This window comes from Daldinia loculata (assembly GCF_022478755.1).
Source record: "Daldinia loculata strain CBS 113971 unplaced genomic scaffold F4817scaffold_45, whole genome shotgun sequence".
In the NCBI taxonomy this organism is placed as follows: Eukaryota; Fungi; Ascomycota; class Sordariomycetes; order Xylariales; family Hypoxylaceae; genus Daldinia; species Daldinia loculata.
The window spans coordinates 305,399-318,675 of record NW_026054899.1 but is presented as its reverse complement, the minus strand read 5'-3'; the positions used below and the strand labels follow the sequence as shown (position 1 = coordinate 318,675).

Below are 13,277 nucleotides of genomic sequence, written 5' to 3'. Positions count from 1 at the left end.
TAAAAAAAAATTTATAAAAATAAATAAAAATTATATATAAATAAAATATATAAAAAATGGAAATTAAAAGTTAAAACATTTAATATATTAAATAACTTTTTAAAATTTATTAAATTTAAAAAAATTGTTATAAAATATTTTTTTAAAATTAAAATTTTATTTAATTTTTTAAAAATTTAAAAGTTTAAAAAAAAAAAGTTTTAATAAATTTAAATTTGTTATTTTAAACGTATTTAAATTTTTATTTAAATTGGTTATAACCGTTTTTTATTTTATAAAAATCTTTTAAAAAAAATATTTTTTATTTTATTTTTTTAAACGTTTAATTAATTTGGTTTTATTTTTATTAATTTTAAATTAATATTAACGGTAAAGTTTTATTAATATAACCTTTTTTAAAAAACGGTATAAATTATATAATAATATTAAAACTTTTTTAATAATAATTAATATTTTAATATTATTTAATTTATTTAATATTATATTATATTAAAAATCTTTAATTAAATAAAAAACGAATTAATTATTAAAATATAATAAAAATAAGTTAATTTTTTTAATATAAATTAAATTATTTTTATTTTTAAATAAATAAATAATTATTTTAATATAAATAAAAAAGTTTTTAATTAAAATTTTATTATAAAATTATTTAAAACGTTTTTATAACTTTTTAATAACGTAAATAATTATAATTTTTTTATTTATAAAAATTTATTTTTTAAAAAATTTATTAATAATTTTTAATTTATTTAAATATAATTTTATTTTTTTTTAAAAAGTTTTTTTAAAAAGTTTATTAATAATAACGTTAAAAGGTTAAAAATAAAAAGTTAATTTTAATAAAATTATTATTATAATAATATTATTATTTTTTAATTTTAATTTTAAATTTTTAATTTTATAAAATATAATTATATTTATAATTAATAAAATTTTTTTATTATTAATATATAAAAATAATTTTTTATTAATTTATTATATAAATAAAGTTTTATTATTATATATTATATTATTAAATTTAATAATAATATTTAAATAATAAAATTGTTATTTTTTTTTTAACGATATTTTTACTGTAAAAAATAATTTTAAAACGTAAAAATATTAATTTATTTATAAAAATATATAATATTAAAATAGTTTATTTTTTATTTTAACCATTTTTATTTATTTTTTCAATTATTAATTTAATTTTTTTTAAATTATATATATATTTTTTAAAAAATTTAAATAATAAAAAAGTTTTATTTATATTAAAAATTAATTCGAAAAAAAATTAGTAAAAAGTAAAGTTAATAACGGAGTTATTAAATAAAATTATATTAATAAAATTTATTTTATAAAAAACTTTTTAAATATATTAAAAGAAATTATTTATATATTTTATTATTTTATTAAAAAGTTTAAAAATTATGTGGGTAATTTAACGTTTTATAATTTAATATTTTCGAAAAAAAGTTATAAATTAACCGTTTAAAAAAATGAAAATTTAAATTATTTTAATAAACTTAAATTAAAATTCGTTAAAATTAAACTTACGTTTGATTGCGCCATAAACGCCATAAAACGTTTGGTTCGTGTTATTATATTTATAAATTTATAAGTTTAAAAAAACAATTAAAACATAAGTTTTAACGAATTTTAATTTAAAATAATTCGGGCGTTTTTAATTACGTTAAAACAAGTTTTTTTAAAAATTAAACTTTATATTTATAATGATTTAATATTTAATAATAACGTACGAAATAACTTTTATTTTTATGATTTAAAGTTAATATTTTACTTTTTTTACTTTTTTATTTTTTTTACATGTTTATACGGTATTACGTTGTAATATTTTAAGTTTTAACGTTTAAAAATATGTAAAAACATGTAATAATATATTAAAATAATATTTACATTTATACATATATTTACAATAACGTATAATATATTTTATTTTTTTTAATTTAAAATTAATATAATAGTTTTTTAAGTTTTTTATTTTTTTTATATGTTTATACGGCATTACGTTATAATATTATAAGTTTTAACGTTTAAATTAATAATATATTTTTAAAAACGTTATAACCGGTGTTACGATTAATGTAATACGGTTAATCATTATTTTAAAACGTTTAAAACGTTTAAAACGCGTATATTTAAACGTTTAAAAAATCGGGTAAATGCGTATATTTATTAATAATAAAGTTAGTAAATATTTTAAATTAATTAAAATTTACTTTAAACGCGTTAATGTTATTGTTATTTTTAATGTTAAATAATTGTTATAATAAAAATCGCCCGAGTTATTTTAAACCAAAAATGCGAAATTCGTGGGGGGGGTAAATTAAAAGTGTAATTGGTTAAAAAAAAATGTAATTAAAAAAGGTATAACGAAATTTACGTCATTGGTTTAAATTCATTAAAATAAAATTTAAAAGTATTAAAAGTATAAGTTTTAAAATAACGTTTAAAATTTTTTTTAAAATTAATATTATATAATTATTTTATAAGTTTTATAAACGGTTATAAATTAAATTTATAATTGATTTTTTAATAAAAGTTATTATAATAAATATTTTTTAATTATAAGTTTTTTATTTTTAAATAATTTATATTTTTTATTTTATTAATTTAATATAAATTATAAATTTTTTATTAAAAAATATTTTTAAACTTTAATTAAATACGGTTATTTAAAGCTTTTTTTAATAATAAATATATTATTTAATAAACGTTTTAAATATATATATTTTTTTATTTTATTGTTTTTTAATAATATATAATAATTTTTTAAAAATAAAATAATTTTAAGTTTTCGTTAATAAAAATAAATATAATAAATTTAAAAGATTTATTTTAATAATATATAATTATTTTAAATAATAAACTTTTACTTTTTATTTTAACGTATAATAATAATAATAATAAAAATTAATTTTATTTATTAATATGACAAAATATAAATGGTAATATATATTAAATAAAGAAATAAAATATAATATAAAACGAGGTTATTATAATGATTATTATTAATTTAATAATGAATTATATATGTAAATATTACTTAAAAAAAATTGCCTTTTGTGTGGGGAATAATCACGTGTTACCACATGACTATTCTTACATAATTACATTTTAACATAATGATTAATTAATATTTAATATTAACAACTTTTTATTTTTCCTTTTTTTTTCGTATAACGTAATTATAAATTTAATATTAATAATTTTTTTTCTTTTTTTACTTTTAATTTGTTTTTTTTATATTATAATATAATTGTTAATAAGTTTTATAATAACATATAATAAGTTTAAACTGGTTAAAATTAGTTAAAAAGGTTAAAATAAAGGTTTTATTTGGTTAAAAATAAGGTTATTTTATTAAATTATTTAATTAAAGATAAAGTTGTTTTAATTAAATTGTTTAACTTTGTGTAATTGTTTTAAATTAACTATTTTTTTTAAATATAAATTATTTTGTAAAATAAACGTGTTTAATAATTTTAAAGCTTTTTTAAAAGCTATTTTATTAAGGAAATAAAGTTATTTTAAACTATTTAAAATCCCGATTAAAGTATTAATGTAGGTATAACCTTTAAAATATAATTTATAATTATATAAATATTAAACTATAAATTAATAAAATAACTTTATTAATAAAGTAAAATATTTAATTATTTAATTATTAAAATTATATTTAAATTAATTCCATAATTTTTTATTATATATGTAAATATTTTTGTTTAAACTTAAATCTTTAATAAAATTTATATTTTTATATATATTAAAGTTTTTAATAATATATATATTTAAAAAATCTTAATTTTACAGTTTGTTTAATAAATTATAATTTTGGTTTAAAAAAACCAAGTTAATAAAATCGTCCCACGTTTTTATTTTTCTTATTATTATAATTAAGTATTTAAAAGGTAAATGATTAATTAAAATTATTATATGTAATAAATGTAAATAAATTATTATCGAATAAAAAATATATTATATTTATAACGTATAAATATGTGTAAATTATAATAAATCTTTCATATATAATAAATGCCATTTTATTAACGTATTTTAAAAATTTATTTATTTTAAATCGTCCCGAAAATGTTAAAGTAGTATAAAGTCTTATTATATTTATAATATTATAAAAATGTATAAATTATAAAAAACTTATCTTTTTTTGTTAAAAAATTTAAAATATTGTAATAATAATAATAATTATCTAGATTTATTATATTTCTTTTTTAATAATATTTTATTAATTTATAATTTTATTAATATTAATTAATATTAATATAATAAAGTATAAATAATAATATATATTAAATAAAGAAATAAAATATAATATAAAATAAAGTTATTATAATAACTATTATTAATTTAATAATAAATTATATATATAAGTATTATTTAAAAAAAATTGCTTTTTATATGGGAAATAATTATGTGTTATTATGTAATTATCTTTATATAATTATATTTTAATATAATAATTAATTAATATTTAATATTAATAATTTTTTATTTTTCTTTTTTTTTTTATATAATGTAATTATAAATTTAATATTAATAATTTCTTTTCTTTTTTTATCTTTAATTTATTTCTTTTATATTATAATATAATTATTAATAAATTTTATAATAATATATAATAAGTTTAAGTTAGTTAAAGTTGGTTAAAAAGGTTAAAATAAAGGTTTTATTTAATTAAAAATAAAGTTATTTTATTAAATTATTTGGTTAAAAACGAAGTTGTTTTAATTAAATTGTTTAGTTTTATATAATTATCTTAAATTAACTATTTTTTTTAAATATAAATTACTTTATAAAATAAATATATTTAATAATTTTAAAGTTTTTTTAAAGGTTATTTTATTAAAAAAACAAAGTTATTTTAAGTTATTTAAAATTTTAATTAAAATATTAATATAAATATAACTTTTAAAATATAATTTATAATTATATAAATATTAAATTATAAATTAATAAAATGGTTTTATTAATAAAATAAAATGTTTAATTATTTAATTATTAAAATTATATTTAAATTAATTTTATAATTTTTTATTATATATGTAAATATTTTTATTTAAATTTAAGTCTTTAATAAAATTTATATTTTTATATATATTAAAGTTTTTAATAGTATATATATTTAAAAAATCTTGATTTTGTAATTTGTTTAATAAGTTGTAATTTTAACCCGAAAAAACCAAATTAATAAAGTTGTTTTATATTTTCGTTTTTTTATCATTATAATTAAATATTTAAAAGATAAATAATTGGTTAAAATTATTATATGTAATAAATATAAATAAGTTATTATTGAATAAAAGATATATTATATTTATAACGTATAAATATATGTAAATTGTAATAAATTTTTTATATGTAATAAATGTTGTTTTATTAACGCGTTTTAAAAACTTATTTATTTTAAATCGTTTTAAAAACGTTAAAGTAATATAAGGTTTTATTATATTTATAACGTTATAAAAACGTATAAATTATAAAAAGTTTATTTTTTTTTGTTAAAAGATTTAAAATATTATAATAATAATAATAATTATTTAAATTTATTACATTTTTTTTTTAATAATATTTTATTAATTTATAATTTTATTAATATTAATTAATATTGGTATGATAAAATATAAATAATGGTATATATTAAATAAAAAAATAAAATATAATATAAATTGAAGTTATTATAATAATTATTATTAATTTAATAATAAATTATATGTGTAAGTATTATTTAAAAAAAATTGCTTTTTATGTAAGGAATAATTATGTGTTATTACGTAATTATTTTTATATAATTATATTTTAATATAATAATTAATTAATATTTAATATTGGTAATTTTTTATTTTTCTTTTTTTTTTTATATAATATAATTATAAATTTAATATTAATAATTTTTTTTTTTTTTTTATTTTTAATTTGTTTTTTTTATATTATAATGTAATTGTTAATAAGTTTTATAATAATATATAATAAATTTAAATTGGTTAAAATTGGTTAAAAAGGTTAAAATAAAGGTTTTATTTGGTTAAAAATAAAGTTATTTTATTAAATTATTTGGTTAAAAACGAGGTTATTTTAATTAAATCGTTTAACTTTATATAATTGTTTTAAATTAATTATTTTTTTTAAATATGAATTATTTTATAAAATAAATATATTTGGTAATTTCGAGGTTTTTTTAAAGGTTATTTTATTAAAAAAACAAGATTATTTTAAATTATTTAAAATCCCGATTAAAGTATTAATATAAATATAATTTTTAAAATATAACCTGTAATTATATAAATATTAAATTATAAATTAATAAAATAATTTTATTAATAAAATAAAATATTTAATTGTTTAATTGTTAAAATTATATTTAAATTAATTTTATAATTTTTTATTATATACGTAAATATTTTTATTTAAATTTAAATCTTTAATAAAATTTATATCTTTATATATGTTAAAGTTTTTAATAATATACGTATTTAAAAAACTTTAATTTTATAATTTGTTTAATAAATTATAATTTTAATTTAAAAAAACCAAGTTAATAAAATTATTTTATGTTTTTATTTTTTTTATTATCGTAATTAAACATTTAAAAAATAAATAATCGGTTAAAATTATTATATATAATAAACGTAAATAAGTTATTATTAAATAAAAGATATATTATATTTATAATATATAAATATACGTAAATTATAATAAATTTTTCGTATGTAATAAACGCTGTTTTATTAACGCGTTTCAAAAATTTGTTTATTTTAAATTATCCCAAAAACGTTAAGGTAATATAAGGTCTTATTGTACTTATAACGCTGTAAAAGCGTGCGAGTTACGAAAGGTTTATTTTTTTTTATCAAAAGATTTAAAGTATCGTAATAGCGACAGTGATTATCCGGATTTATCGCATTTCCTTTTTAACAATACTTTGTTGATTTATAATATCATTGATCAATGTTGGTATAATAAGGTATGGGTGGTGGTGTACACTTAATAAAGAAAGGAAATACAAATACGAAATAAGGTTATTACGATAATTGTTATTGACTTAATAATAAATTGTGTATATAAGTGTTACTTAAAAAGAATTGGCTTTTATATGCGGATAAGTCACGTGTTACCACGTAACTATCCTTACGTAATAACATTTTAATATAATGATTAATTAACATTTAACATTATTTTTAATAAATAAATTAAAATATTTTATATTATTTTATATTATTTATAATAATTTTTATAAAAAGTTAATTTTTTTCGTAAAATTTTTATAATATTTATTAAAAAAGTTACGGCTATATATAATTTAAATTATATTAAATATAATACGTGGTTTATGTTTTAAAATCAATTGTTTTTTAATAAATGTAATATATTAATATATTAGTTTTTTTCGGTTTTTAACCGGTAAATGATAATATTCGTTTAAAATAAATTTAAAAGTTTATTAATTTAAACGTATATAATAAAATCAAATATTTATTATTAATATATCCGTTTAATGTTTACATATTCGGTGTTAATAAAATGACATAATTATTAAGATTTTACCAAGTAAATTGAAAGTACTTTTTAAAAGACTGTAAATCTAATTTACGACCGATTTGCGATAACGTGAAACGGGTTATAAAGCGAAGTTAACCGACGCTTATAAACGTGTATTTAATCCAATTCTGACGAAAATTTACCATATAAACATGGACAGACTACAGGCAGCCAGTCAGTTGTATCATAGTTTCATACGTGGCTTTATTCTTCCTACATTCGCTATGATAATGCCATTTTTTGGGTAGTAGAGGTGGCATTGATAAGTTGTTTTCCTATCGATGCACTTATCTTACAGGCCCAGCGCAGCAGGACAATAGAACCCTACATGAATCCTAAAACCCAAACGCATAAATACCTGATATTATTCGTGTAAGGAAAGCCGCTATAAGAGAGATGATTGGGAAAAAGTTACATATCTCATGTAAATTGGTATAAAAAATAGTAAAGTCAAATAGTAAAGTCAAATTTGGCTACTAAGAGAAAATTAACTACCTCCTAATGGAACTCCAGGTGTTAGCATCTGGTGAATAAAGGTTAGGCTCTGTAACCCCTCCCCCTCACCTGCTTACATAACAGCATAACAGGTACCTAGATACTTGGTGGCTCATGATCTGATTCTGATTCGGTGAGGTGTCGGATAGGACTAGGTGGTCCATGTATTCCGTCAAATCCGCCCAATAGGTGGTCCTAGTTTGCTGGCAAGCCTCAAACTAGGTAATAGCTTAAAAAAACATGCCCGTTCCGATAAACTCATACCTACAACGACCGTCGCATCAACTCTCCGGGTACAACGTTGATCTAATTCCCTAAGGCGAATCATCTCACTTTCACAACCGCGAACCTATTCCTTCTGATATCGTGGGTGACTTTTCTATCGCTGCCCCATTGCCGTATTAATAGAATTGCATGGCTATTCCAGCCGGGAACGCATTTTGCACGCGTCCGTCGCCTCTTTCGCGATCCACGTGGTGGTGATACATCATAACAACGATCAGTAACCAATACTGAACCAAGTTTGGTGCTGCCTTACTAAGTTTCTGCTCATCACTTGTTTTCCTATCTCTGCGCCTCATAAAGCCCTTTCGATTATTTTTTTTGTATAAGGAATTGTTCAAGCCCACAAGATACACAAGATAAAGATACACAAGATACTATCAGACCGATTATCAATAAGCACGAGGCTACGACAGAGCCACTCGATGGATCCTTTCTCTCCGGCCCAAGAACCTGACGAGGGTTATTCCGAGCATCCCCTTAATCCCTCCGATTCAGGTAGCCTTACCAGTAATGCGTCGCTGACGGCGAAGCGACCAGCTGCCGACATACCGGCATGGCTGTCGGCTCAATTACCTACACTGTCGATACACCAGAAGACTCGTAAGTCCGCGAGTTCGATTACCAACCCTATATTCCCCATAATTGAAATACTGTTACTACTCTAAATTTAACTCAATCCTGGCTATATTGTATAATTTGTTCCGCTGACATGACCTTTTTAAATATTTAGGACTAGCAATGTTAATACTCAACGAATTGCCTACCACCGTTATCGCCGACATCGTCATGAACGGACTAAACCCTCGCCTTTATATCAACTTCGTGGAACGCCTACCACCGGAGATATGCCTCAAAATCCTGGGTTATCTAGACCCTGTGTCGTTGATCCATGTTGCGATGTGCTGCCGGGGCTGGTACGATTTGGCTTTGGACCGCAAACTTTGGGAGCGACTGTTCTATTTAGAAGGGTGGAAGGCCATACCATCCGAAATCATAGCCGCAGAACAGAGGATGAATGAAACCCAAGTCCCGTCTCAAAAGATAGAATCGTTCGAAGACGGCCACGCGAATAAGAAACGAGCTGTATCGGAACCAGCAGCACAGGATGACGAAGACTATGATATGGTCGACGCTGATGCGGCCGTAACACAAGAGTCCGTGGCTGACCAGTACAATGTGAGTGTATTCTGCCCTTGAAGATTAGACTGGAGAGATGCATCTGTTGAGCAAGAACCGTGCCTAACCCGTCCGATAAGAGTACTTTCCACATTCGCCAGCCTGGGGAGAGTGGTTCGTCTGTTCAGAGCAACACTAGTGTTATCCAGCATATGGGTAGCCTAATGATGAAGTCGCCCAGCCCTATGCACGACCAAAGAGGGCAGTCTGCTCCCCGAGTATCGAAAGGCAAAGGCAAAGCGACTATCGAATCGCTTATTGAGACTACTTCTAGCTTGCCTAACCTACTGAAGTCTGCGCTTTGGATTTATGATTCGATTGATCGTAGATACAAAATTAACTGGAAGCATCTATATACGATGAGACGAAGGCTGGAACGCAATTGGGATCGTGGCCGATACAAAAATTTCCAATTACCCCATCCAGATCACCTAGATGAGGGACACAATGAGTGCATCTACAGCCTCCAATATAACCCGGAGTATCTTGTCAGTGGTAGCCGAGACCGTACGCTACGAATATGGAACCTACGCACCCGGCGCCTTATACGACCGCCTCTTATCGGTCATCAAGGATCAGTTCTCTGTTTACAGTTCGACTCAGATCCTGAGGAGGATCTAATTGTCTCTGGAAGTAGCGACTCGGATGTAATTTTATGGAAATTTTCCACAGGCGAAATCATCCAGCGACTGAAGAAGGCGCATAGGGAATCAGTTCTTAATGTCAAGTTTGACAAACGGATCCTCGTAACATGCTCTAAGGACAAGACGATCAAGATTTTCAATCGTGTTCCATTACGACCCGGCGACCTCGGATATGGCGGGTCCCAAGGTGTTAGCCCTGTACCGATAAATCTTAGAAATTTTGGTTTCGACGACTCGCCTATGAACCAAGCCGCTATTAAACCACCGTACACGATGATCGGATGCCTTGAGGGGCACGGCGCCGCCGTAAACGCTGTCCAGATTTGTGATCGCGAAATTGTCTCGGCGAGTGGCGACAGACATATCAAGGTGTGGGATTGGCCAAACCAGACATGCCAGAGGACTTTTCTTGGGCATAATAAGGGTATTGCCTGTGTCCAGTATGACGGTCGGCGTATCGTGAGTGGGAGTAGCGATAATGAAGTCAAGGTCTTCGACCGAGAAACGGGCCTCGAAGTTGCGAGTTTGCGGGCGCATGGCAACCTTGTCCGTACTGTACAAGCTGGGTTCGGTGATCTTCCTTATAGCATCGAGCAAGATCGGTTGGAAGCAAAGGCTGTCGATCAGGCATATTTTAAGGCTTTAAATGCTGGAAATCTCGAACAGGAGGTCCAGTCGTTGAGGCGTCGACCACATAACGCGGGTAGTCGCCGGCCTGAGGATATTACTGCATACGGGGCTACGCTTCCTCCCGGCGGCGGTGGCGGTCCTTACGGGCGAATAGTTTCCGGTTCTTACGACCAAAGCATTATAATCTGGCGGCGGGATAGGGAGGGTGTCTGGAAGAGCGCACATACGCTTCGCCAGGAAGAAGGCGCGGCGGCAGCCCTCAGGCAGACACCTTCTCGCTCTACCTCTAGAGCACCTCCTACGTCATCAGCCCTGCCTTCTACTCATAATCTACCAGCGACCCCCTCAAGCGCTCCACCAACGCAAGCACATCCGAATTTCACCCATGTCGAGCACCCTATCCTTGCTACCATCACCCCTCAAACGACTTCATCCTACACACAAATGATCGATGCTTGTGTCCCGCAGGGACCAGCAGCCCTCCAACAGGCGTTAGCCTCCTATCCGACCATGTTAACCTACCAATTTCACATACAATCGGCCATCAGTCGTGAACCTAACCCCATTATTCGCTCGCAGCTAAGACAAGTTGTTGGTAGTGCTGTAAATAGAGCACAACTTGCCCAAAGTCGCATCAGAGAATCCGTACAGCAGGCCCTTTCAGCAACTACGACCGCCGGGGAGACGTCGGCTCAGCCAGCCAGCCAGCATAACCCGTCCAACATTTCTACAACGGGGCACGCTACAACAAGCAACGGTGGCGGCCCTCCTCCTAACCTCACTAATATGACCACACCGCACACTCAGCTCCAGCCGCAGACTACAACGTCTCAAGCGCAAGGCCAAGTACAGGGCCAGCAACAGCAGCACCCCCATATCCCACAAGCAGATACAAGCCCCGCCAGAATTTTCAAGTTACAATTCGACGCACGACGGATAATTTGCTGTAGTCAGACAAGCACCATCGTGGGCTGGGACTTTTGCAACGGGGACCCAGAGCTCGAAGAGGCATCCACATTTTTTGGGACTGTAGAGTAGAAGCTTTCAAGGGTTGTATTGTTTACGGGATATATGTGTACATGACGATATGAGTATCGATATAGCGATATTGAACTAAATAGAGTATAATGGTAAAAACAGTGACCTTCCAAAACCCCTTGTCGCGTAAACTCCAATAACTCCCTTCTCCATCCACCTGGAAAGTAAGCTCGCTCGCTGGTCTCGTGATATCACCTCGCTACCTCTTGTACCTTGTTAGCCTCCGGGGGCTCGTCAACGAATTCAGGTACTTCGTCCCTCATGAAATCAGGCACGCCACCGGCCTCCATGCCCGCGCCCTCCATCTCCATCTCGGCACCTAGCAGCTCCAGCTCCGCATCCAGCTCGGCTTCGTCTACATCATCGGGGACCTCGTACCCGCGACTTAGGGTCTCGTTGATTTCGTTGCCGACGTCCATGAGATCGGCCATCTCGTCCTGCATGCGCTCGATCTTGTCGAGGTCGACCTTGCCGTACTGCTTCTTGAGCTCCTTCTGGGTAGTCTTCATGGCATCGACGGTGGTCATGACGCCGGCTAGGTTGTCCTGCATGGTCTGCGCCTGCTCCATGTTCCACACCTGCGACTGCAGCTGGTCGCGCTGCGACTCGTATTGCTTGCGCCGCTGGAGCACCTTGAGCGCCTTGGCTTTCAGCGCGGATTTCCCGGGGCCGTCGCGCATCTTGGCCATCTTGCTTTGGTACGTGCCTAGCTCGGCATTTAGGGAGGCGATTTTCACGTCGAAGGAGGATATGCGCCCGTCGATGTTCGATATGGCGGTGTTGAGGGTGGGCTTGGGCGCCTTGGGCGCGCTGCCGAAGAGGCGGTTCATGGTGGTGGTGGTGGGGTTGGATTGTGTGATCGGCTTGTTGGTTTTGTTTTTTTCTTTTTTTTTGAGGAAGGGGGGGTTTTGCGAGGGGTTGGAGGTTTTCTAGCTCGGGGACGCGAGTGTGTTAGGTTAGGTACTCGATATAGGGTTTATAGGCGGTCTTTTGCGGTTTAGATTCGTAAGAGGTAGGTGTAGGCAATTTCGTAGGTAAAGTTCCTGTATTAAAACGCGAAGGTTTAGCAGTTGCAGGCAGCTGGATAATGGCAAGCGGGATGCTTCAAAGGTTGCTTGGGCGACAACGTGAGCTTAGTGGGGCCGAGAGTGCAATGACGTCCCGAGCGTGTGTCAGCTGACTGTCAGGTGGCACTTCCTTCACAGCTGGTAGCTTACGAAGTAGTTAGACTCTTTAACATCAACGGCTTGAAGCTATAGGTACCTAATATTCTTAAGTGACTACCAAATTTCTGGATGACTTTCATGGTTTTGTCTGATAGGTGACTTATATGTCCTGACACTTGAGGAGACGTCAATCATCAAAATTTACCTTAATCTATGGTATATCTTAAAAGATTTGATGAGAAATAGACTTCATTGCTTTATCACAAGCTGTGTCTATATATAC

General features: G+C 27.1%; 2 protein-coding genes across 2 annotated transcripts; one reads left to right on the top strand and one right to left on the bottom strand.

Annotated features, from left to right (window-relative positions):
• Positions 1-8,762: 8,762 nt before the first annotated feature.
• On the top strand, positions 8,763-11,828 carry F4817DRAFT_367269 (WD40 repeat-like protein; the record flags this gene model as incomplete). Its single annotated transcript, XM_049307094.1, has 3 exons — positions 8,763-8,940; positions 9,071-9,516; positions 9,597-11,828. 3 exons carry the CDS (start codon positions 8,763-8,765, stop codon positions 11,826-11,828), a joined length of 2,856 nt encoding a protein of 951 aa, XP_049156659.1.
• Positions 11,829-11,913: 85 nt separating this feature from the next.
• Positions 11,914-13,026, bottom strand: F4817DRAFT_345608 (uncharacterized protein). Its single transcript, XM_049304284.1, has one exon. The coding sequence runs from the start codon at positions 12,656-12,658 to the stop codon at positions 12,020-12,022; it is 639 nt and encodes a 212-aa protein (XP_049156658.1). The 5' UTR covers positions 12,659-13,026; the 3' UTR covers positions 11,914-12,019.
• Positions 13,027-13,277: the final 251 nt, after the last annotated feature.

Coding starts and splice junctions, on each gene's coding strand:
- F4817DRAFT_345608 (XM_049304284.1), bottom strand. CDS start 12,658: ATGAACCGCCTCTTCGGCAGCGCGCCCAAGGCGCCCAAGCCCACCCTC.